Source organism: Phodopus roborovskii, unplaced genomic scaffold, assembly GCF_943737965.1.
Source record: "Phodopus roborovskii unplaced genomic scaffold, PHOROB, whole genome shotgun sequence".
Taxonomy (NCBI): Eukaryota; Metazoa; Chordata; class Mammalia; order Rodentia; family Cricetidae; genus Phodopus; species Phodopus roborovskii.
The window spans coordinates 18,818,160-18,843,407 of record NW_026125397.1 but is presented as its reverse complement, the minus strand read 5'-3'; the positions used below and the strand labels follow the sequence as shown (position 1 = coordinate 18,843,407).

The window sequence follows — 25,248 nt, the reverse complement described above, 5'->3', positions numbered from 1 at the left end:
GTGCGTGTGCGCGTGTGTGTGCGCGTGCGTGTGCATGTGTGTGTGTGTGTGTTTAAAACTTATTTTATTCATGAGTATGTGTGTTTGATTGTCCCTGTGGAGGCCACACTAGAGCATTGGATCTTACAGAGCAGGAATTAATTGTAAGCCACCCAGTGGGGTTTCTGGACACTCAACTCTGGTCCTTTGCAAGAGCAACAAGCTTTTAACTACTGCGCCATCTTTCCAGGCTTATTTTTGTTTTGTTTGACACAAGGTCTCATATTTGCTTATCTGGTTAAACTTATTTATTTATTTATTGTATGGCTTTTGTGTGTGTGTGTGTGTGTGTGTGTGTGTGTGTGTGTGTATGGGTGTTTTGCCTGCATGTAGGTATATGTGCTATGCCTAATGTTCTCAGAGGCAAGAAGAGTTAGAGTTGGTTGTGAGCCACCATGTGGGTGCTGGATATCAAACCCAGGTACTTTGAAAGAGAAACAAGTTCTTAACCTCTGAGACAACAATCCAGCCCTGTTTAATCAGCTCCGTAATGGATAGATGAAATATGAAACAAAGGCCAGGACTGTGATGTAGCCCAGCATGGTGCCAAATGCAAGGGCAGATCCCTCCTGGCATTCCAGGACAATGGCTCTAGGCAAGGAGATGTTCTCCTCCACAGCAGGTGCTGTTGAGAGTTCCCTTCCAGACATAGCCTCCTTTCCAGTCCCTCTTACAGATACTGCTTGCTCTTAACAAGATTATTCTCCATCTTGAATCAGAATGATCTTTCTAATGAAGAATTTTGAGCCAAATATCACCCAGCCAGACACTGTGAAAGACACCAAGCAAGATAGAGACTGAGCTCCTTAGCAAGGGTTCCAGGCCGTGGCATTCCTTCCTAGCCTGACTCCACATGCTGGAAAGGCTTCCTTCCTGTGCAGTGACAGAATGGATGGGGTCCCTGGACGGGTATTCTTGTTTTCTTCTGCAGTCCTCCCCCCCACTTTGTGTTTTCTTGATTGCCTAACTAACTCCCCTTCATTGGGCAGTATATAATATCATGTCCCTAACTTATCCTTCTAAAGTCTGCCTTCACCTCCCCAGGTGGAAGACTGAAATTGCTCTACACTGTCACAGTTCTCTGTAAACATTACAAATGAATGTTTATAATGATTGGAGACACCTTTCTTCCTGTGGAACTTGAGCTCTTGGAGGCTAGAAATGATCCATTGTAACTTTTTGTGCCTTTGGAGTCAGTATGTTACTGGCTATGTAGTAACTGCCCAAATCTTGTTCAACGTCAATAGACGAGAAGAATCACCGGGCTTGGAAAAGAAGTAGAAACCATACAAAGAGATGTGAGAATAGCTGGGGATACAAGAATGCTGATGTGTTATACTTTGACTTCAAATTGCCTAAGAGGAAGAGTGGTCAAGATAAAGGCTAAAAGAAGTGGTAGAAAACAATATTAATACTGAAAGCTTTATATTCCTTATTATAGGTGGCCAAACAGAGTGAGTATTCAAGCAAACAATAGCAAAAACACACAGCAAGAGAAGAAACATCTCCTTGGGGATCACGGCATCTCTTGAGAACTCATTCATAGACTTGAACTTCTTTTCTGGTGCAGAGTTGTAGACACATTGGTAGCATTTTCCCTTACTATGTGAGCAAACACCTGCACCAGATGATGGTTGCTGTTGGGGCAGGTTGCAACTTTGTCATCATGGCCTGGATTGGTTACCACAGTGTCAAGGTTAGTGGTGTCCAGAGAAACATGACTCAAGGCAAGGTTGTCAGCACTGTGAGATGAATAATTGTAAACCATCTGGAGGAAGGCTGATTTGGTGTTAGTCTGTTGCTTGCAAAGAATAATGTAGCACTTGGGGAAGAATGTACAGCAGAGAATCCCATAATTGGATATCAGAATGACTATAATCTCCACAGCAGGCAGATACTTGCCGAATGTGGTGGCGTAGACTGGGATGAATGTGATCCAAGCTATGAAGTAAATCAGCATGCCGAATGTCAGGAACTTAGCTTCATTGTAATTCTCAGGAAGTTTCCTGCCTTTGAATGCAAATATGAAACACACAAAGGCCAGGACTGCGATGTAGCCCAGCATGATGCCAAATGCGAGGGCAGATCCCTCCTCGCATTCCAGGATAATGACTCTAGGCAAGGAGATGTTCTCCTCCACAGCAGGTGCTGCTAAGAGCAGCCAGAGAGTGCAAATGGCCACTTGAAGGCCGGTGCAGGTGAGAACAATGGGGACTGGCCTATAGAGGCCCTTCAGAAAAGTCTTCAGCTTGGGATCGAAGCTGAATGCTAGCAAAATTTTCAGGGACTTCATCAAAATGCAGGAGACACAGAGCGTAAAGCTCACACCAAACAGTGTCTGCCTGGTCTTACACGTGAAGTCTTGTGGTTCTCCAATGAAAAAGCCTGTGCTGGCAAAGTTAAGGGCGTGGCAGAGGAGCATCACATAGCAGACCGTTAATCCCCCAGAGGATTTCACAACTGGTGTGTTCAGGTTTCTTGTAAATATTATGCCAATGGCCAGAACAAAGGCGATTCCTAGCAGGGAGAGGGCGATGAGGAGGAGAGCCAACGAGTCATTCCAGTCCAGATACTCCACTTCCTTCTCGAAGCACACAGCACTCCTTACCGGGGCCCAGTGGGTTTCATTGTTGCATAAAAGGCAATGATCCATATCTAGCAGGGAAGGGAAAATGGTTACATCGCAAACGTCTAAACAGTGTGGTTGTCCGCCATACTGTATTAAAAAAAAATGCAAAGGGGAAAAAGGATGCAGGGGAAGAAGGTACATGGGAGTGAAGGGAAGATGGGAAAATGTAATAGACAAAGTCAAGAGACCAGCTGGGCCATGCTTCTTCAGGAAATCTACATATACCAGACAGACACTAGTCTCTTATGAACTTGCTATTATTGGTGGCGGTTTGGGGACCTTGTTAAGAATGTGGTTTTGGAATTTGACATAACTCAAGCCATTTCCTCCCTCTATACCTATGATTCTTGTAACTCTGTTTGAGCTAACTGAATGCCTCCCTTGAGGACAAGAACAAACAAAAATAGGGGCTGGAGGTGTAGCTCAGTGGTAGAGCACAGGCCTAGATAGGAACTGGAGGTATAGTTCCGTGGTAGAACATGGGTCTAGTAAACACAAAGCTCAAGGTTTGATACCTATAATAAAAAAGAAAGAAGCAAACAAACCAAAAGATAAAAACTAGGATTAATATTCAGAAAAGCCAGCCTCAGAGAAATAATAATACATAATGATAATGCAGAGGCATGGTCACAGTTGGTGGGCGGTCACTGCAGTTACCTGTCTGGTTGCTATAGTGATTCTCTGGGCAGCTCACACATTCATAGCAGCACATGTGTTGGCTCCCTGTGGCTTTCTTCATTTGACCAGGACTGCATTCCTTGGAGCATTTAGACAGAATTTGCTGCAGTAAAAGAAAGAAGGAAAAAAAAAAAAAAAACAAATCATTAAAAGAATTATCTTAGCCATTCCTCACTTAAATATTTGCTAAGTAGCAGTTTTGGTCTTTTTCATAGAATGCTTATGTTAAGGAACAGAAACAAGCTTAAATTTATGTTTTGGGTGAAATAACCACTTTATGGATCTTTTATAACTTTTTTGACAGGGTCTCTGGCTGGCATAGAACTCACTAAGTAAGACCAGGCTGGCCTTGAATTCACTGGGATTCACCTGTCTCTGTCTCCAGAGTCCTGGGATTAAAGACATTCGCCACCAGGCCTTTATGATTTCTATAAGCACACCGTGGAAAACAGCTCTTTCGGAGGACTCCCTGTGGAGGGATGAACGCATATTTGTAAAGCAGAAAAATGAAATGATGGTCTGGGAATTTCTGATTTTATGCTGAAGGAAGAATGCAAGATAAATAGGACTTTTGTATTTTTTAACAAGATTTTAAGAATTTATGTGTATGAATATCTCCCGTGTGTGTGCGTGTGTGCATGTGTGTGTGTCTATGTGTGCGTGTGTGTGCATGTGTGTGTGTGCGCATGTGTGTGTGTATGTGTATGTGTGTGTGTGAGTGTGTGTGTATGTGTGTGTGAGTGTGTGTGTATGTGTATGTGTGTGTGTGTGTGCATGTGTGTGTGTGTGCGTGTGTGTGTGTGTGTGTGTATGTGTGTATGTGTGTGTGTGTGTGTGTGTGTACCAGAGAAGAATGTGGCATCCTTTGGAGCTGGAGTTACAGGCAGTTGTGAGTCACTGCTGGGTTCTGAGAGCTAAACTTGGGTCCTCTGGAAAAGCAGTCAAGTGCTCATAACCACTGAGCCATCTCTCCAGCCCCTGGACTTTTATGCTTTTAGAAGAAAGTCCTTATTGTGGCATAAAGAGAACATCCTGTACACTCTGAAAAAAAAGGCAAGGGGATATTTTAAATTTAAAACTGTGAGAATGTTACTTTTAAAAAATCCCAAATAGATAAATAATATTTTATTTTTGTTAACATTCAGTGTGACGTTTGAGTACATTATACTTGAAATGTGTAGCAATCAAATCCAAACTCCCTTTGTTCACCTGTTCCCTACCTTGGTCAACTTTCAGCAATTACTACTCTAAATTTAGCATGGCTATTTAAGCTTTCAATTAAGAGACAGAATATGTGGTGCTTGGCTAGCTATGTCTGACTTATTTCTCATGATATAATGTTTAAAATCTCATTTTGTTACAAATGGCAAGATTTCATTCTTCTCTATGGCTGAAATTTCATTGTGTATATATACCACATTTTCTTGTAGATAGTATTTAAATCATAAGAATTTAGGATATAATTATGCATCCTTGGGTGGGGGGGAGCAGAGTCTTCCTTCTTAGGAACACAGTACTTTTTCTCACACATAAAGAGAGAAAATGCTTTCTAGAGTCTGATATGGATGACTTGGAATAAAAATAGATTTGATGTTTTGGGTAGTGAGAAGGGGCACTCCAACTAGCCTGCGTGTTGACAAGTAGATCTTGAAATCTGACTAAATGACCTCAGATATATATTTTTTCAATAGTCTAGGCATGTATGAACGTCTGTCTCCACGGGGAAGGAAGGCTTGGCCTCTGTTGGTGGTCAGCTCTTCCCTCTAGTTACCAAACCCTCACTGGTGCACTTAAAGCATCATTCTACCCTTCAGGGCATATGCCTCACAGTCTGAGTCTGGAATATTCTTCCATATGGAAAATGGAGATATGAGATTCGTCTTGTAACAATTGAAAAATAGTGCTGCTAGCAAAAGCAATAGGGAATCTCCTTTGTATGTGAGAAAGTGAGGCACCATGTATTCCAAACAGCCCAATGTGAGGTGCTTAGCAAAGGTAGGGCTCTTCAGAGGGTGGTGATGATGCCTGTAGTAACAAAGAAGATGGGCGAACCTGGAGGGCACAAAAGACAACGGTGTCTTCCAAGGAACACAGACATCTTTATAAGACATCTGCCAGAAAATGGTTTCTAACATTATTGCACTCTTTGTGTGTGTGTGTGCACTAAATATATGCTGAGTGACCGTTAGTATGCCAAGCTGATTCTAACTGGAGCCATAGCAAAGAACAAAACAGGATTCTTCCTCTCGAAGGTCTTCAGTTCAAACTGACAAATTTGGCAACAAACAAAATAATAAGCAAAATGGGCAGAATGAGAGATGGAGGCAAGTGGAAAGGAAAAGAAGGGAAAGGCAAAGAGAGAAGAGGGCAGACATAGAGAGCTTGACAATGTCGCACCCCCTCTCCCTCCTTTTTCACCCCTCCCTCTCTTTTCTTCTTCCTTTCTTCCTTCTTTTCTCTCTTCCTTCCTCTGGGGATCCAGCACAGTGTTAAACATGTGCTGACTACATTGTAAGCTTAGATGAGTTTTTTTTTTCTTTCTTTTAGGTAGGATCTCACTGTTACCCAGGCTCATGATTCTCCTGCCTCAGCTTCCCAAGTGCTGGGATTACCGGCACTCACCTGATGGGAGATGCCATTCTGTAAATATGTTTCTCTTATTGGTTAATGAATAAAGTCCAGTTGGCCAATAGGAAGGCAAGATAGGCAGGACTAGGAGACAAGGAGGATGCTGGGAGATGTAGTAGGAGATTCAAGATGTAGAGACTTTAGGGTAGAAGGTCCAGACCCTCTCTCCAGTAAGATGAGACCACGTGAAAATACTTAGAATAATAGAAATGGGTTAATATTTAAGACAAAGCTAGCCAATAAGAAACTGTACTAACAGGCCAACAGCTTTATATCTAATACAGCGTCTCTCTGTTATTTGAGGCTGATGCGGCTGTGGGACCAGGCTGGCTGGAAAAACTGCTTGTAACACTCACCATCATGCCTGATTCAGGTGTAACAATTTAAAATAGATTGCAGTGGGTGCAGAGTCCTTGCATCAAGAGAAAGGAAGGCCTGTATGAAGGAGAGGGAGGACAGTGGGACTGTGTGAATGGAAACCAACGGGAAGATAGGAGAGGAGGCATTGGGGACAGGGAAATGCTAGACAGAGGCAGGCGAGGGAGCACAACAAACAAACAAACAAACAAACAAAACTAAAACAAAAAACCTCACTAGCCTTTGCCTGGAAAGAAACGCGATGTTGTGGAAGAGATCTGAGCAAACCACTGGAATTTCCAAGAAGACATCTTAAGAACAGACTGAAGGGCTGTGAGTGTGGTTGGGGACGTCACAAAGCTCGCGCTCCCGCCCGGGCGAGCAGTGGCTGTACCTTGCAGTGGAGCGTCAGTGGTACAACCAGGGCGTAAAACAGTAGTCAGACTTACTTTGGAAATTAAACTTTCAGTGGATGTGCAGTGTGACAAGTGTGTTGTGTGACAGACCAGGGACAAGCATCCCATCAGGGTGTCTCATGAACGACTGACAAAGGACGGTTGCCATTCTTTGAGATGTCGGAAAGAGTATCAAGAGCTTTGTTTTGCAGATAGTCAGTGAAGACAGCCCTCAGATAGAGATCCACATAGAGATGCCAGTTAGGCAGTCAGCACTTGCTTGAGTTAAAAGATAAAAATCAAGAAGCCACTAGTCTCCTACAGAACGACATTATTTAAAGACAGGAGCCTGATAAGATCACTAAACAGACAACAAAGAGCAGGGCTGAGTCTGGGCACCCCAGTGTTTAGAGGCATCGGGAAGATAAGGACCCAACAAAGGAGATAGAAATGGTGGCTAGAGACCCAGGAGAAATCAAGGGAGCGTGGCGTCCAGGAAACAAATAAGGTTCATGGTATGTAGGGAAGAATATATGGCTGGTAAATGAGCTATGATGGTATTTGTATTTAATGTAAGTGAGCTAGACAAACAATTTTGGTAGATGATAGGCAGCTTAAAAGAGAATGGAGAGAGAGGGGTGAGGGATTAAGGGCATTGGGAAACAGTGCTATGCTAGTCAGCCATGGACATTAGGGAGGGAGTGTGACCAGTGAACAGTGGGATGATCACTGGAGGCCCTACTGCAGATTAGCACTTTGCAGGTGAGACACTAGTTGACTTGAATTCAGCAAAGCACCCTACACTAAAATCACCTTAAGTTTCCTGAATTCTCGTTTCGTTTCTTGGCTTGTGACGATGAAGATGTCACGCTGCAGGTCATATTCTGCCATCTTTGTGACAGTCATGAGGCCATCGATCTCCTTCCAGAGCACCATGTCATAGCCAGTATTTAAATCCCCGCGGGCATCGAAATGAAATGAATTTCTTCCATCAGTGAAGGTCACATTTTTCAGTACATCAAGCAGCTGTGAAAGGTAAAACTGAGTGAACAGGAGAGTTTTTGGTACATCCTTTATCCCTTTGTTGACACTGGAATATTATTTAAACTGAGAAGGAGGAGGAGAAAGAAAGATTCTCATCCACTGTTTGGGGATACCTAACTATATAGAATAGTTTAAAAAGAACCCCTCCCACATACATACACCCTGGGTTCTAGATTTGATCTCTGCAAAAGATTTTCCTATGTGAAATTGTAGTTCTTCCAGCCTATAAAACTGAAATCTGAGCACCTGCATGTGTCCATGTGGTAGACTTTCAGGACAGGTTCTGGGGAACAACAGGTGGGAACAGGTGGGAACCGGTGGGGACAGGTGGGGGTTTTGGCTCCTTCTGTCATGGCCAGTGTAATATTGATGGTAAACTACACCTTGTCATCTTTCCTCTGATGGTTAATATTGATGGTAAACTACACCTTGTCATCTTTCCTCTGATGGTTCCTAAGTCTGTCTCAGTGGTGAGCACGCAGCCAAGTGACCTCTAAATTCTATTTCTAACTTAAGTTACAAAGTGATTTCTTTCAATTCTGGAAGAAAGAAATGCAACTAAGACACTTAGTTGCTATCCCATGAACTGGCCTGTAAGACAGCTAGAACAAGAAGAGTTTCATGGATGATGGCAGCCATCCTGAGCATGTGCTGTGCAGGAAGAACCCTGGAGTTGAAAGGAGAGGAGTATAGATTCCTTTTCACTGGATGAGGAAGCAGTTTGTGCCCTGGTGAATTCATCATGGCCCACTGGTTGCCGAATCCTTGGTCCTCTGTGGCTTTGATGGGTTAAAGATGTTTGGGACGAGGCAGAAATTATTTCATCTGAATAGAATTATTCTTCTCTGTTTTTTGGTTAATGTTTGTATGGCTTTTTCCCCAATAGACTAAAAAGAATCAGCTTATGCTTTTAGGCAAATATATTATCTACTAGCGTCATGTAATGACCAAATATATCACCTTAGCAAACTCTCAAAGTGTGTGCTGATTTTATTACTCCCCCCTCACAGGTTTATTCTTTTAGGGAATGTGAATTAATTACTTTAAAGAAGCAGACTACATCACAGCTATCGGATGGAGTTAACAACAAAAATTTGATCTTATTCTTGGGGCTATGGGTGTGATTGAGAGGGTAGAGTGTTTTCATAGCGTGTCTAATATTCTCAACACCACATACACCGAGCATGGTGGTCCACGGCTGCCATCCCAGCACTCAGGGGTGTGTGTATGGGGATGGGAGAGTTCAAGGCCAACATAGACTGCATGAGACCTGGCTTCAAAAGAAGCGCCCCCCCCCCTTATAACATTGGCCAGAATTTGTTAACCAACGGAGGGAATGAAACTAAATGAATAACTAAGAGCTTCATTGTTAGAGAGCGTGGCTTCAGTAAGCAGCATAGCTCCCATGTTCTCACTTCTACCTATACTGTGAAATGATGCAGGGCTTCTGTGTCGGCCTCAGTCACTGGCTTAGGAAGTATAGCCTCCTTTTAGTCCGTGTTCTTCTCCTATCTTGACCTCTGTGACTTGGCTCCAAGAATACCTCCTCTTCCACTCCCGTAAGATAGAGCATAACACATAAATTCTGTGGGCCTCCCTAGATCCTGTAGAGATGAAAAGTGGTTCATCTCCAGCTTCAAATATCAGAAGCACAGACTGCAGGTCAGTAGCTACTATTGCCCTTACAACTGAAGGTCACTCTCTAGTCTCTCCAGACTAACAAAGCCACCGTTGCACACTTGCATTTCTCCTACATTCTTGAAATCCAGCATCTCCAAACTAGAAGGTTCATTTTTTTTTTAAACATCTGATCTACTCTAAACGTTCTTCAATCATTTTTTCTAATGTTCATATCAGTCAAAATGCTATTTCTACAGTGGAAAATAGATCATCACTCTGTCACCTAAATGGTGTTTAATTGACCTTCCTTTGGCTCTCTACAGTCCAAACTCTAGGCATCCTTTGCAGATTTCCTATATTAGCAATTGGCGTATGTTGTTAAAGAATATGTTGTTAAAGAGACAGGATTTCAGGTTCTAAGGCAATTAATTCAATTGCTCCTCTAATTCTGAGATGTCCTTTCTTGCAAAGTCTTTTGATAGATAAGTACCCCCATGTAAATCCCTCGTCTCATTTGTTCCCAGCTTCCTTTCAAAACTCCGGTCCTGTGACATTATTTTTCTGCTCCCTGAAGATGCTGGGCTTCAAAAGAACTTTTGTTAAGTTGCTCACACTGAACTTGGGGCCTCAGTTATGACCTTCGCTGTCATGTTTGTTTGAAATGCTGCAGTGTGCCCTCCTGTGTAGTATTCAGTTCAGTAATCATCTGATTATACGCCACATCCACTGCTCCAGGAGGGGATTGTGTTTTCCTCCCCAGGGTATCGAGCCCTCACTCAACACGCCGCGGCCTCTGAGGAATGCTTCCTAAGTAAACGTGTGAGGTGTGACTGCTAGACATTTTCTCACCTCAGATATGCCACTCATTACTTTATAAAGGATCAAATGGAAGACAAAGCCAAACTATTAGCTACCACATGAGGAAGGCTCACTCACACAGCCCTGAAGAACATTAAAAATTTGGGGAAGCAGAAGGTCATGGTGGCCGAGTGGTTAAGGCATTGGACTGGAAAAATCTGTGGGAGTTAAATAAGGGTGACTGCCTGCTGTCCCTGAACACTGCTCTTACCAAACACACAGCCAAAACAGTGTCCTAAGTCCATTGGGCATCTTGCTAGGGGATGAAGCAATTAGGAATGCATCCTCGGTTAAGGTTCCTACATGTTAACGTTTTGTTTTAAAATTAAAATGTCTTATAAAGACTGTCTATATAGAAAGGCTGTTGATCTGAGGACTTGGCACCCAAACCTGGCACTGATTATTGTGTGACCAACTTGCATCGTGATCAAAGGGGCACCTCAGCCTGTCTCCTCATTTTCAGTGTTTCTAGATTAACAGTTTCTCAGGGGCATAAAAAGTGACCCCAGACTCCTAGTGTTTAAATAAAATGTTAAGATTGTATTTTCTCAAGTCTTTTCTTCAAACTGTTTGAGATATATTTCTGATTTTAAAAATCTTTCCCAGATCTTGATAGATAAATAAATAGCTCTGTCTGTTTCTTTTCTCTTATGAGATTCCTCCTACTTTTTCTCTTGTATCCGGTACATTCAATGACTTGTCTCTGTTTTTAGCTCGGTCATTTCAGTATAATATTCTACTTTTTCAAAACAAAAAGTGCTAGTCCATAGCACACTAGATGAAAAGTAGTGAGATGTATAGTGAATGCCATATGGAATGAAGTATAGGGAAGGAGAATCATCTAAACAAAGATAATTTAAAGTTTTTTTTTTCCCAATCCCTCATTAGAGTTTTATAGTATTAGGGAAGTGCTTTGAAGACCCTAATCACTAATCATTTACATCTTTATTAGAGTTTTGCCTTTCTACTTATAAATCAAAAAGTCCATGAAAATGAGCAATGTGTGCCCCACAACATGCATAATGATTATGAATCTTTTAAAAATAAAAATAAGCACTATTAAAACATAAGCAATTTCAAATACATGGTTCAAGGGCTGAGAATGCAGCTCAGAGGGAAGATGCACTACTAACAGAATTTCCTCAGAAAATAAAACAGAACTTTGGGGCTAAGGGAAAGAAATGAGGATAAAGTATAACTAAATAAAAAATCATATTAGCAATATAGGTTACAGAATGACAGTTTCCACTTGCAGAGGAGATCAAGTTAAGAATAAGTACTGTGGATCTTTGTAAAATAAAGCCAGAGGGGAAATGGGGGATGACAGTAGGTAACAGGCTTGGATATGTGAATTAGTTAGTACCTCCCATGGTTGAAAGGCGTTGGGTTTCTGGCAGTCTCGAGCTTGGCACAGATCCCGAACCGCATGGCCAAGGGCAAACACTGCAAGCTGAATGCTGTGAATGAGGCCTGGCTCAGTATAATGCCAGAGGAAGTCATTTCTCATGAAGAGGTGGTTTTCAATGGTCTTGGCAGTGTCAGAGGTCAAAGTTGCTTGAGAATAGTTGGAGATGCATTGACTCAAATCACCGTCTTTGATGTGTTTACAGGCAGAAAAAAGCACAGCAAATTCATGTAGGGGTTTGTTATTGTCATTGGGGTGCATATGCAGAGTTTGAAGAAAAGAATGGAAAGAAGATATATTGCCTCTTTTGAAGGTAAACCCCACCACTTTGCCAAGCTTCTTGACATTAGGAATGGTGATAATTTTGGTAGCAGTTGACCAATTATCACTAGCAACCCAGATCTTATTTATTTTCCTTTCAATGGCTTTAGTGAAGAGATTGAAAACATGGAATTTCCTCAGAAACACCACAATTACATTAACCTGGGCTTCTGCAATGATTTTCTCCAGTGTCTGGTTGATTCTGACTTCAATGGTATTGTCTGAGAGGAAGGCTGGCAGAATCTCTTTGAAGGCAATGCACACGTTGTTGGCAGCAGCCTGAACTGCAAAAGTGTTGAGGGCCAGTCTTCCATAGTCATCATCTGTTGTTATGACACCAATCCAGTTCCATCCAGATTGTTGAATCAGGTGGGCCATTGCTTTAGTTTGGTAGAAGTCACTGGGCACAGTCCGTAAAAATGAAGGAAAGCGGACTTTGTCGCTCAGGATTTCTGCAGTGGATTCGTAACTCACCTGGAAGTGGATAGAATCTTTGAGTTATGGTGGTGGAGCACAGGAGTTGGTTGTAGCCGGCTTGCCACGCTTTGATTTCTATTGTCACTTCCTAAATTCTCTTGCTCTAAGAAGGTCAACTCATGTTAGCACCCAAGGATGTTCAGTTACATTGCCTTCTTTGAACCTGGCTGAGGTTATTATGGAAACAGAGCAGGTGAGGCCCTCGGAGATATGTGTCTTTTCTAAATCAAGTTAAAAACTGTCAGAAATTAGCTAGTGACTTCCCAGCTAATTCCTATGTTCCCCTAATCTTTTCATAAGAACAAATGTAATCAAAACCAACATATGAAGGAAGCAGAATGGGAAATGTACCTGTGGCATGAGCTGTAAGTTCAGCATCCTTGAGACAGCCATGGATATTTCAGAGTAGCCAGCACCTATGACCGCTTTCACCCTTGGCGTGTAGCTCGAATAGTCACACTGAAAAGTCACAGTTTCTCGAGAGCAGTTGGATTTAGAGAGGAACCTCAGAGTTGCTGCCACGGCTGCTGTGACTTCAGTACAAGTGTCATAGATCTCATACCCCAGTTTGACTCCAGACAACAGTGTCGAGTTATTGATCACCTCAATGCTGTGCATCATAGCCAGAGCTTGAAGAAATGCTGATACTTCAAAACTGTGGAGAAACAAAATATGACTATTCTGTTGATGTGGGAGTAGCTCACCTCATCTACACCTCTGCCCTTTGATGGATGACTTTTGGATGAGTCTAGCTGATTTCATGAAAAATGTGAACTTTATGTGGAACCATTTCCCTTCCTCTCCCATCTTATACTAATTTTAATAGACTACCTTCTATTGATTTGTTGACAGTTTTATAAATGTAAACAACGCATCTTTCAAAGGTATGCTTTTAATTAAATGTAACTCTATCATTTCCCCCCTCCAAGTGCCTCCTAGCTACCTTCCCTCAACTCATGTCCTCCCAACTCTAGCTGTTAGCCTCTTTTTCTTTGATTATTATTGTTACATATTTTGCTGTCAATGCACATTGCTTTGTAGACTTAAACCCTATCTTTTAGCTTTTCTGGTTTTAATCTGTGGTGGTTAGAAATCAGATAAGTGATACTTTTATAAACTTAAGTTTTCATTTTTAAAAATTATCTCTTTTGTTAAGATTATAATATAACTGTATCATTTCCTCCTTCTCTTTCTTTTAGTCAAACTCTCCCATATATGGTGCCTCCTTGCTCTCTTTCAAATACCTGGCCTCTTTTTCATTAGTTATTACATACATGTATATTTCTAAGTGCATAAATGAGACTTTCAAGAATTACTGGGTAAAGCGCAGAGGTTGTCTAGAGAACACTGGTGTAGATCAGAGACACAGATGCTTCAGAGAACATTTCTTGCACGACATTTCTTTCAGAGACCTCAATAATTTAATCCTGATTCTGTTATTGCATTCACTATTGTACACAAACATCACAAGAATAACCTCATAGAAAATAAAAGGCCAAGGAGGCTGTTTAAGTGGATAAAGGAAAACGTCAGGGCTTTGATTTTAAAGATTATTAGAGTTCAGTAAGTCATGATTACTTGAAAGCTACTATTGTCACTGTGGGATGTCTGAAGATAAAATGTGGAAAATCAGTGTTATAACCTGTATTTTAAAATGAGAGAAAAGATTAGTAGATTACCACATAATTAAATTGTATTATATTTTATAGTCCCTTCCATATAAAGTCAATGACCTTGGTGTCCCCTGTGCTCAGAACAGGTATCAGGCAATGCTAACCAGTGTTGAGTAAAACACATTTCTCTTGAGTAGTGACAATGAAGTCAACCATTTAATTGATTTGTAATTCTTTTTCTTCCCAGAAGAAGTTTGTTAAATCAAATGTCACATTTATCTTTTTCATGGGTTATTGACTTAAAGTTGTGGGCTTCAATGTTTTGGGTGCCAATTTTGTGCATTGAAAATCTTCACTTTTATGTTGTGTCAATCATAACCAACCAGCTAATAATTAGTTACCGTAACAACAGCTCAAATGAGGATGAAAGCTAGGAAGGGGTCTTGGTATGACACAGGAATCATGCGTGATCCCAAAGCATCTGATCGGGCTTAGAAAGCACTATTTGATAAGGAAACAATCAGGAGAGTGGATGTGACGATACACTTTTCAAATCGCAGCATTCTGGAGGCCAAGACAAAAGAGAAGAAGAGTTGAGGCTAGCCTGAGATATATAAGAAGAACTTGTCTCAAAACAAAATAAACAAAACAAAACAGAAAAATAAAAGAGGAGTTGAAGATTGATTATATCAAGTTGTAATCAGAATATTAAGGGGCAGAGTAAAGCTTGAGAGTCACATTGACACAGCAGCTGAATCTGATGCTGCCTCCTGTGTCCTTAAAGGTTACCTGGCCTCGTTTTTTACAGACAGGAGCTGCAAGTAAATTTCTCAAAAAGTTGGCCCTAAAATTGAAATCTAACTAAAATATCTTGTTTTCCTTTGGGAAAAAATCCATCTGTAACACCCTTCCCCCAGTTTTAGTTTTCACATGACACTGTGCCAAGAATTACACTGCATGCTGCAATTTGTTCAATAAAAGGGAAAAGAAAAGACACATTCTGATGTGAGGATGTTCATAACTTATTAGCAAAGGATTCGATTATTCTAGAGTGAAATGGATACGGCACTGACGAAATACGAGTATAAAAAACTCAAGTGTCGAATTCTGAGTAAGGCATAAAACAATAAACTTACACTTGTAATATGAAGGTGGGTGACAGCATGTATAAGAATATGTAATAGTAATGCAGTGGGTGACAAATAAAAGCATGGTGTGTGTGCTTGCTGTAGTGCAGGACAGATTCTAATGTCCTAACAAGTGGCTTTGGAGATTTTGTTTTAAAGGCATAGTTAAAAAAAGAAAGTACATTATGGTAAAGCATTCCCTATCCCTGTGTGTGGAAGTTGCTTACTTATCTAGGGCTGATGAACCTATTTTAAGGAGCATAAAGCTAGCCATATAATAACTTCAAAATAAACACATGTTCTATTTCATTAAAATGTTATCACCAACAAACCATCTGCATGTCTTAGTCTTACAGTACAATCTTGAATTCAAGGTTACCTTCTTTTTTTAGTTTTACTCACCCAACACAGTTCTGGATTTGTGGTCGCCTGGGGTAGTCGTCTGAGGACAACATTTTTTCATGAATGGCAAACAGACCTCCAATTATGATATGTCCAGGAGAGGTGATAGCTACGAAATCTTCTGGGGTATGGCAAGACTGGGAGGTACCGAGAATAATCACGAGGTGGGTAATTACTATAATTAGTAGTGCCATGTTTCTGTCTCATTTGCTCAGCTTATGAGAATTGTTAGGAGCCATTCAGTTCACAGATGCCAATGACATCTCGTTTCTCCTAAGCGCCTTGAAAGCAAAGGACAATGGCAAGGGCCAGATATGCTCATCATTCAGATTCTTGATGACAGTGAAAACACTTTCCTCACCAACAGGAACATGCCAGATTCTAACAGTCTCTGGTGCTGAGTCATGGGACGGTGGACATGTGAGAGCTAGGGATGCTCTGGTAGGATTATAAACGCAGGCTTGTGCTGATAGAATTGTGAGACCAGATCTTTAGAAATTGTACGCTTTTACTCCAGAGGGATGTCAGATGCTTTGCATCCTCTTGGCTTTTCTTTTGAAACAGGTTGTAGAACCCTCTGGAAGAAGCAGGAAAGGGAAATCCTTCTGTTTAAGAAATGGGCAGTTCTGTATTTTCCAGACATGCTGCTTTCAATGTAAATAAATAAATAAATAAACAAACAAACGAAATAAGTGCAGTTGGTCAGCTATTTAGAAAAAAGATCATCTTGCCTTTCTTTCTCCTAGAAATCTCTATTTATAAAAGGTATTCAGTTGGCTGAGGCTTTCATTACTTCCTCGTTGCAAGTAGTAGTAGACATAAATGGCTTTTGTTTTGCTGGGCAAAACTAAAAACAAGATAGGATTTGTCAGAGAAGAATGAACGGTCTGGAACAAATCACTATCGTTTATATCATTGTGATGTTCATTTCTTTATGACCTACCTGAACTTTGAACATGTTTTTAAATACTTACACACCAGGAATAACAATTTTACAGCTACCCTTTATTAGTTGCTTGCTTGTTTGGAGCCATGGTCCCTCGAAGCAGCTCTGGATAACCTGGAACTCACTATGTAGAGCAGGCTGTCCTGAAACTTACAGAGATCCATCTGCTTCTGTCTTCTGAGCGCTGGGATTAAAGGTGTGTGCCACTGCTGGCAACATGTATCCTTTTTAAAAAGAGAGAGAGATTTACTCCTACGCAAGTATATTTCCTATGTGTATGTATGTGCACTAGATGCATACTTGGTGCCTGCAGAGTCCCGAAGAGAGAGGAGGCTGTAGGTACAAATGACTGAAGTTATCATGTGGGCGCTGGGGACAGAACCTGCATCCTCTGCCAGAGCAGGAAGCGCTCTTAACTGCCGAGCCATACTTCCATCCCTGACAGTTAGCTCTTGGAAGTTAAGGGGCTCCAGAAACTTCAGTAACTTAGGCACCACTGAGGATGAGTTTAAAGCTTATTTTTCAGAACCTGTTTAAAAAATACTTGGCCATATTTGTTTTCCTTTGGTACTTTTTAATCTGTCTTTTGTGTTGATTTTCATTTTGTTTTAATTTGAAAGAGAGAGAGTGAATAAAAATGGTGTTGAGTGAGTTTGGAGGTAGGGATGATCTGGGAGGAGTTAGAGGAGAGGAAAGAATAGGATCCAATATATTGTATGAAAAATATTTTTCAATTAAAATTGGTTGCAATAGGGCTGTCAAGATGGACCAGTAGATAAAAACACTTGCTGCGCAAAACTGATGGATGAGCTGAATTTGGTTTCTGAAATTCACGATGAAAAGAGAGAGCCTCCGCCCATGTGGTGGCATGCATGCACACACATACACGTCATATACATGATGGAGAAAATAATGCTTGCTGTAAAAGGCGTGTCATGGGAAAGCTGTCCCTAGTCTAACACATCTCTGTTGTTTGGAGTGTAGTAGGTTAATAGCGACTTTAACATTTCAAATGATCCAGATCAGCCATAGATTCATAAGGTATGAAGTTAGGCTGGCTGAGTAGTGGGGTCACAGCTCATTACATGGTGTCAAGTGTTTTCTCTTTAAGTTAGTGTATATAGATTACATAAATACCGATCTCATTATGACATTTTTACATTTTGATCATAATCACTTCCATTACTCAAATATTTTGACAAACGTTTGCTAGACCTTCCTACTTTCTGATGATAGCATTTTCCTGATAGAATGCAAGACAGTGACTTCAGTTGTCCACAAACCTTAATAAACACACACAAGTTTGGACTGTTCAGCCATTTAATAATTGCATTTACTCAACTCTCTTGCTATTTGCGTGTGTGTGTGTGTGTGTGTGTGTGTGTGTGTGTGTGTGTGTGTGTAAATGAATGGCTTTATAAATGCAGTTATTTTGCTCAGGTAATCTCAAAGTTCTCATAAAATTGTCAGTTCAAAGATGATTTTGGATAAAATCATATGAAAAATAGAAAACTCGTAATTTCCCGGCAAAGCAATTTTGCTGGTTAGATTTGGTCAACTTGACACAAACTAGAGTCATCTGGACAGAAGGAGTCTCAGTCTATGAGCATGCTCTGTGGGCATTTTCTTAATTGCTAATTTATGTAGACGTTTCAGCCCACCGGCGGCAGTACCATCTCTAGGCAGATAGGCCTGGGTTGTATAGCAAGTAATGGAGCAAGCCAGAGAAAGCCAGCCAGCAAAAGTATCTCTCCAGGTTCTCAGCTTTTCAGCATCAAGTTCCAGCCTTGGTCCCCTCAGTGATGGGTTATACATGTAAACCTAATAAACGCTTCCCTCCCCAAGCTACTTTTAGTCAGCATGCTGTATCACCACAGCAGAGAAGCAAAGGAGGCCAGCAACAAATGGGTATAAAGCACGTTTGACTGATTATGAGGATGAGTTGTTTGGATCACACATTTTATAACCTTTCATGACAAAGTTTATGACAATAACTTCTCTTGACATGCAATTTCATCACTATTTAGCATTCTTAAAATCTGACACAACATAAATGTTCTCATTTTGATGAATATTATACAGATTTGCCTCCAAGGCTAGGAAAACAAAAGAGTTAGTTAGAAAGCACTGTGCTCTGCTATTCATAGGTGGTGGAAAGGGCTTGAGCCTTGAAAGTTGAGAGACAGAATAGGTTTTCCTACCACCCAGCTATGCAACAGGGAGTGAGTTACATTAACTCCATGAGCACAAATTTTCTCATCTGTAATAATTAAGATGCTAATATATCTAAGGGATATGCTATGACATAAGCTAATAGAGCTATAATGTTCCTTTATTAGTATAGTAGACAATAATTATTTCCTTACTTTCCCTTGAAAGTCAAAGTGAAAAATGAATCCATAGCTAGCTAAGTAATTTCTCAAATATGTTAAATTCGTTCCTAACAGATACTTTTTTTAAAAAATAGAACACCATTCAGCTGTTATCTTCCCAGAATGAAAATTCATTATTGAGTTAATCTTGAAGGAAGATTGAGATTATATTAATTCTTTCAGAAATTCATCGAGCACATTATCCTTATTTCTGTTTTGGTGCTGGAAATTGAATTCAGTACTTTGTGCATGTTAAGCATATACTGTGCCACTGAGCTACAGTCCAGTCCTGTACACAGTGTCTTGACTTCCAATTTCTATTATTATCATCGTTTACTTTTGGATTAAAGTCAGAGCTGCTAGCCATTACTTAGATTCTGCTATTACTACATCCAGGTTTCCTTCTGCTCAAGAACACAATGCTAAAAATAACTATTCCTTTTCCCAAAGATTATGAGTTTTACCATAGACAACTGTTTCTGCAGGGTAAAAGCTCTTGAAGGAAAGTATGAAATAGGAGTTAATGGTGACAGTAGTTTGATAATTAATCTGAAGACTGTATTTTTGTGACAATTTTTTTTGAGTGTAAAGAAATAACCCATTAATATTATTGAAAGAGAACAGTCTAGAAGTGACATTATTTCCCAAGTTACCCTCATAAAGGCACCGTTGCCTGCTCCACTATTATGAGGAATACGAATCAGTGATTAGAGATGCTTAATTTTAACTCGAATCTGTAGCATGGACAGGCGGGTGACTTTCCTGATGAAGACGTACTGGTGAACTGAGTCAGACTCAAAATGGGACTCTGGGTCCAAAGCCAACAGAATACAGCATCAACACGCGAGGCAATCTCTGAAAACGTAACCTTGGACGTCTATGTCCCTTTAGCACTGGCTTTCCTTTCCACTGTGTCAACTTCGCCTTCATCCTTCTCAGCCAACCACTCCCCTTTGCTCCTTCTTTAGTTTAATACCAACAATGATATCACAACTGTTTCCAGAGCTACATGCAATTTCAAAAATAATTTCAATAGTAATTTAATAACTTTAATACATCTTTAAGCTACACAATTAAAGTTGCAGTATTTCAGTTGTCTGCAAGAGTGGTTTGGGAGAGGTAAGCATGGATGGCCTCAGGAAGAGCACTGGATTTGTTGACAGAGAACCATCTGGTCTACCACACGCAGAGCCAGCCTGACAGGATAGATTAGAGTGTCACCTTAGAATGAAAGAAGCCAGCATCAGTGTTGCTAAGGTAGATGCCAGGATCTACAGCCTAAGGAAACAATGAGCAGAACTTAGGAATGAGTTCTGACTCATTGTTTTGCATTATCAATCTACTTCATTCTTTTTTAAAGGGCTGCCCCTACACAAAATATTTAGCATAACCAAGCAAGTATTCAAAGCATAATATTACAACTACATTTTTTATTTGACCAACAATAAATGTGAATGCATTTTTTTTCTACCTAAGATGGGCTTTTCTTCTATGGTAATCCCCATCATGAAGTCACAACTGAAGCTATTTCCCCCTAAGGACATAACCTTTAGTGGCAAACAATGAATGTCATGGATAGGTTCTTTCAAAGTGGATTCCTTGTGCAAATGTCTTAAAATCTTCTTTCATTCTCATATTATTTTTTAAAATTGTTACGTGCCCATTGCCTCTTTGGCTAGCTTGAAGCTTTTGAAGGTAGAGGTTGTTTTGTACTTTGTATATTTCATACTTCATTACATCTAAAAATAAAATTATAGGCTTAGTGGTGTATTTAAATATGTTAGAATTATATGGCTGAGTTTGTCATCTTATCAAATTATAAGGAAACTTACACTAAATAGAATAACCCTTGTAAGGTAATACAAACTAAGGATTTTTACTAAACATGGTCACCTGCTGTTAGTATTACTGCTGTGATCACTCATAAAAATAACATTATCAATTCATATCACATATTATTAGGTGCTGGAATGAAATTATTGCATCACAAATTGCAAAGTTCTGTGAGGTCTCTACTGGAGATAAAATGACAAGGCAAAGGCTTCAGTACTTAGTGGATCCAGTTATACCTATAGTTAAATTCATTTCATCCTGTTAGATATAAAATATGCAAAAGATCAATAATAGCCCTCAGCAAGTTTATAAAATAACCCAGTCAGATTTTGCTCTTCTTGGATTCTTTCTCGATCATGTTGATGTTCCTCTGGCTTGGAGATCACTTAGTTCTGTATCTTATCATTGTTCTGCACAACATTGGATCAACAGTTTTCCTCTTACTTATGGCACTGTAGTACGTCTCTGCATGAAACTCATGAAAGTCAGTGAATTTCTTGAAATTGTAAAATAAAACCTTTTTGAGGAAATGAGGACATGTGGAGAGCACTCAGCCCTTTTGTCAGATTATCCAAAAGGTTCTGTTAATTCACACATAAACAAACACTATCAGCTAGGAAAGGTTTGAGTCCTGCTTCCCATGAAACCAGACTTTTTTTTTTTTTTAAGATAAGGATCTCATCTTTGTTTCTAAAGCAAAACATCCTTGCTCATCTTCCACAGACAACTTCATCATGTGCTTGATGTATGTAACCACTTAGCATTAGTCAAAAGATTGTTAGTGGAATGTATAACCCATAAATTATTTCTTATCCCATTTAGAGTAAATCACAGCTCAGGCCACTGCCTATGAGGTCAAAACTACCTACTTGACCACCAAAAGAAGTACAGAATGATATTTTTTTTGCTAAAGTTAACCAGACACAACAGTCTAGAGTGTTTATTAGTTCTGATCAGCTCATATGTTTATTTTTCCAAGCAATTTCCATCCTCTTTATTAATTTCTACCAGTAATACAAAATGTTAACTGTTTTTGACTGTAACGTGCATGTATATTGTATAATTCACGCAAACACACATGCATATGCAATACTATACGCATGTATGCATGCACAAACACCATAAAGGGAGAGCTTTACTATTTTTGTAGTTGCCAGGTGGTGGTGGCGCACATCTTTAATCCCAGCACTTGGGAGACAGAGGCAAGCAGATCTTTGTGACTTCAAGGCCAGCTTGGTCTTCAGAGTGAGTTCCAGGGCAGGTAGGGCTACATGCAGAGAAACTTTGCTTGAAAAAGAAGGAAAGGAAGGAAGGAAGGAGAGAAGGAAGGAAGGAAAGAAGGAAGGAAGGAAGGGGAAAATATTTTGGGTAGTCATTAAGCTCTATTCTTGACCTCAGGGACAATGTAGCTGTTCCCTATCCTTTCCCTCAATTTGATTACAGCCCCAATCATAAAAATTATTTCACCAGCTTAGCACTACTATAAAACAGACAATGGAATAAACCCCACAAGGCATAAAGCCCTTACCTGGCTCAGCATGCAGTCATTGCCTCACACTCTGTTTGGTACTGAGTCTTTTTATATTGCAAACTGCATTTTCAGTGGACTCATTGGCAACGTAAAAAGCTTTAGTCTATGTGTGGAACCAATTACATAAGTTTGAAAGCATTTTTGTTTTTTTTTTTTAAATACTGAATCATTATTTTTTATGTGTGTGTGCCTGGCCCTTGTGGAGTTCAAAACAATGCATTGATCCCCTGGGTCTGGAGTTACAGATAGCTGTGAACTGGCACATGGGTGTTGAACTTTCTGGAATAATTGCAAGGGCTCTTAATTGTTGAACCATCTTTTCAGTCCCTGGAAACTCCTTTTGATTAAGCTAATTTGTAAAGTGAATGAAAAACAAGCTTACCAATCATTACTTTAATGGTACAAAATTGATGGATTTACACAATTTACACCCTTAGGGGTTCCCTTTTGTCCTTCTCATTTTTTTTCTGTAAAGCTCTATGAGGACAAAAGTCATGTCCATATATCCACTACAAGATCTTCGGTATCTCATGAAGAGCATACATAGAGTAAATGCTTACTGATTAGTACTGGGTAAGTAACATGTATGTAAGGACATTACATAAATTGGTGACTATAGCTTAGGTTACCCTTCCTGGCTGGCTGGCAAGACAGTGTTAGTAAACCATAAAACCCGGAAAAACTGTGAAGGATGATTGACACTGAAGACAACTCAGGAGGGGCTGAAAGCAGAAGCACCAGGTTCACGTTGGCTTCCTCCTGTTTGTGACCTCAGAACGCGGATTTGTTTGGGGGACATCAGTAACACCTGCCTCCCTTTCTGTTCATTCTCTGCCTCTTCTCCTAAGAGGAAAGAAATAAAAAGTCCACACCTGGCCAGTGTAAGCCCAACATTCTGCCCACCACCAACTTGTTATTTGTTTCCCCCAGGTATGTTCCGAAAGCTCACAGTGTGTGTTCGGAGTGTGCCACGTTCGTGTTTAAAGTGTAAATAACCTTTTAGATGTGCTGCATAAGCAGCTCTTTGTTCAGATCAGTAGCAAAGCAGAGAATGGCTACATCTAATAACAAGTAAGAAGATGGCAAACGCAGAGTCTCTGTCCTAGGAGAAGGCTGGAAGAAGTTGTTAGTGGCTGGGGATGTAGCTCAGTTGTTGAGTGCCTACCTATTATGTGTGAAGCCCTAGGACTGGTCCTCCGCACAAAAACACAGGGGAAGGTGATGCCTGCCTGAAATCCCAGCATTTGGGGGCAAGGGCAGGAGCTTAAGTTTAAGGCCCTCCTTGGCTACTCAGCCTTTTCAAGGATAGCCTGTCTCTGTCAAGAAAAAAAGAAAAATTTTCAGAAATAAAGGTAACCTATGTTTCTTTATTAATACAAAGCAAATACGAGCTTAGAGATTTTGAGTAGCGAGATAATGTGTAAGAGAGAAAAATCAAACTTTGTCTTTGGGATCCTGTAAAATCAGTGGCTTTGCCCCCTCACACAGAAGCAAACAATTATGGTTAGACAGCCTGATGAATTGTTGTAGCCCTGGCTGCTTTAGTTGGCAAGTAGTCATTGAAAGTTTCCTTTGAAATCTCTTCTTCAGGGCTAGTGACATAGTTCAGCAGGTAACTATCTGCTCTTGCCTCTGAACCTGATGACCTCAGTTCAGTTCCTAGAACCCACATGGGAGAGGAGAGAGCTTACTTCCACATGCTGTTCTCTGACCTCCATACACGGGAATGTGTACACACACACTGAATGTAAAAGCGTATCTTTAATTTTCTGTAGAGATAATGAAGCTGCTGCCACTTCATTTGCTCTGGGTTATGTAACAATAAAATCCAGGGTACGGTAGATAACTAGTTAGGGAGATAAATTTCCCTATGATTGCTATGTAGAGTTTCAGTTGGCTAGATTCCTCAAAAGATGAGTAGTTTACCTCATCAAATTCATCAGTTTGTCTTTACAGTGTGTGTGTGTGTGTGTGTGTGTGTGTGTGTGTGTGTGTGTGTTCCTTAAAGCATACACAGTAAAGGAATGACGTCTGGGACTGAGTGGGCTAGAGTTGTAACTATTCTGCTGCTGAAGTCCATCATCTGTTTTCTTGAGGTACCCAGGGAAGTTAATGATCATGCAGAGATTCGGTGCTTTGAGGAAGAACAGAGAAGATTTAGATCATTCATGTTGCTGACATCTGAAAATTGCTTCCCTCATCCAGCGGCACTGGATAATTACCTGGCGATTAGTTCAATTGTTCGTTTTCCTTTAAATGCTTTATTTAATTATTGAGGAGTTATTACAAACCACACTTCCATATACTCATTTGCCAGCAAATGCTCAGAGGTTTCTGTATATCAGACACTGTCCTAGATATGAGAGAAACAGGAAGAATACAACAGGGGAAAATACCCTTAGTAACACTTGCATTCTAATGAACAATTGCTATTCATCTACACACACATGTGTATTACAATGTATTAGAAGGTTTGAAGAAGAATAAATCAGTTAAGTACACACGGTTCCAGAGTCTGTGTAGACTTATTACGGCAACGTAGCCAGTCTTTCCAGCAAGGTGACTTGTGAGCAAAAACTAAAGGAAGTGGTGGCTATTCTTGGTTGTCCTCCTGATTACATCTGGAATTAACTAAATCCCAAAAGGGCTGGGCATACCCTGTGAGGGATCCTTTGCTTAACTGAACTGTTGGAAGTGGGAAGATTCACTTCCAATCTAGATCTTTAAAGTGTGAAGACATGCCTGTAATCTAGCCCACACCTTCTGCTGGAAACATATATATATATATATATATATATATATATATATATATGTGTGTGTGTGTGTGTGTGTGTGTGTGTGTGTGTGTGTGTGTATGTATGTATGTATGTATGTATGTATGTATGTATGTATGTATCATGGAAGAGGGAAGTGCCCTCTTTTGGTCTGTTTCCTTTGCTGTCCAGTCCATTCCTGCACTAGCATCAGAGCCTA

The 25,248-nt window shown here is 40.4% G+C and overlaps 1 protein-coding gene across 1 annotated transcript; it reads right to left on the bottom strand.

Annotated features, from left to right (window-relative positions):
• Window positions 1–1,579: 1,579 nt before the first annotated feature.
• Gprc6a (G protein-coupled receptor class C group 6 member A) lies at window positions 1,580–15,787 on the bottom strand. Its single transcript, XM_051175622.1, has 6 exons — window positions 15,594–15,787; window positions 12,803–13,106; window positions 11,612–12,448; window positions 7,540–7,752; window positions 3,326–3,449; window positions 1,580–2,694 (listed from the first exon to the last, which is right to left on the bottom strand). The coding sequence occupies exons 1-6, from the start codon at window positions 15,785–15,787 to the stop codon at window positions 1,580–1,582; spliced, it is 2,787 nt and encodes a 928-aa protein (XP_051031579.1).
• Window positions 15,788–25,248: the final 9,461 nt, after the last annotated feature.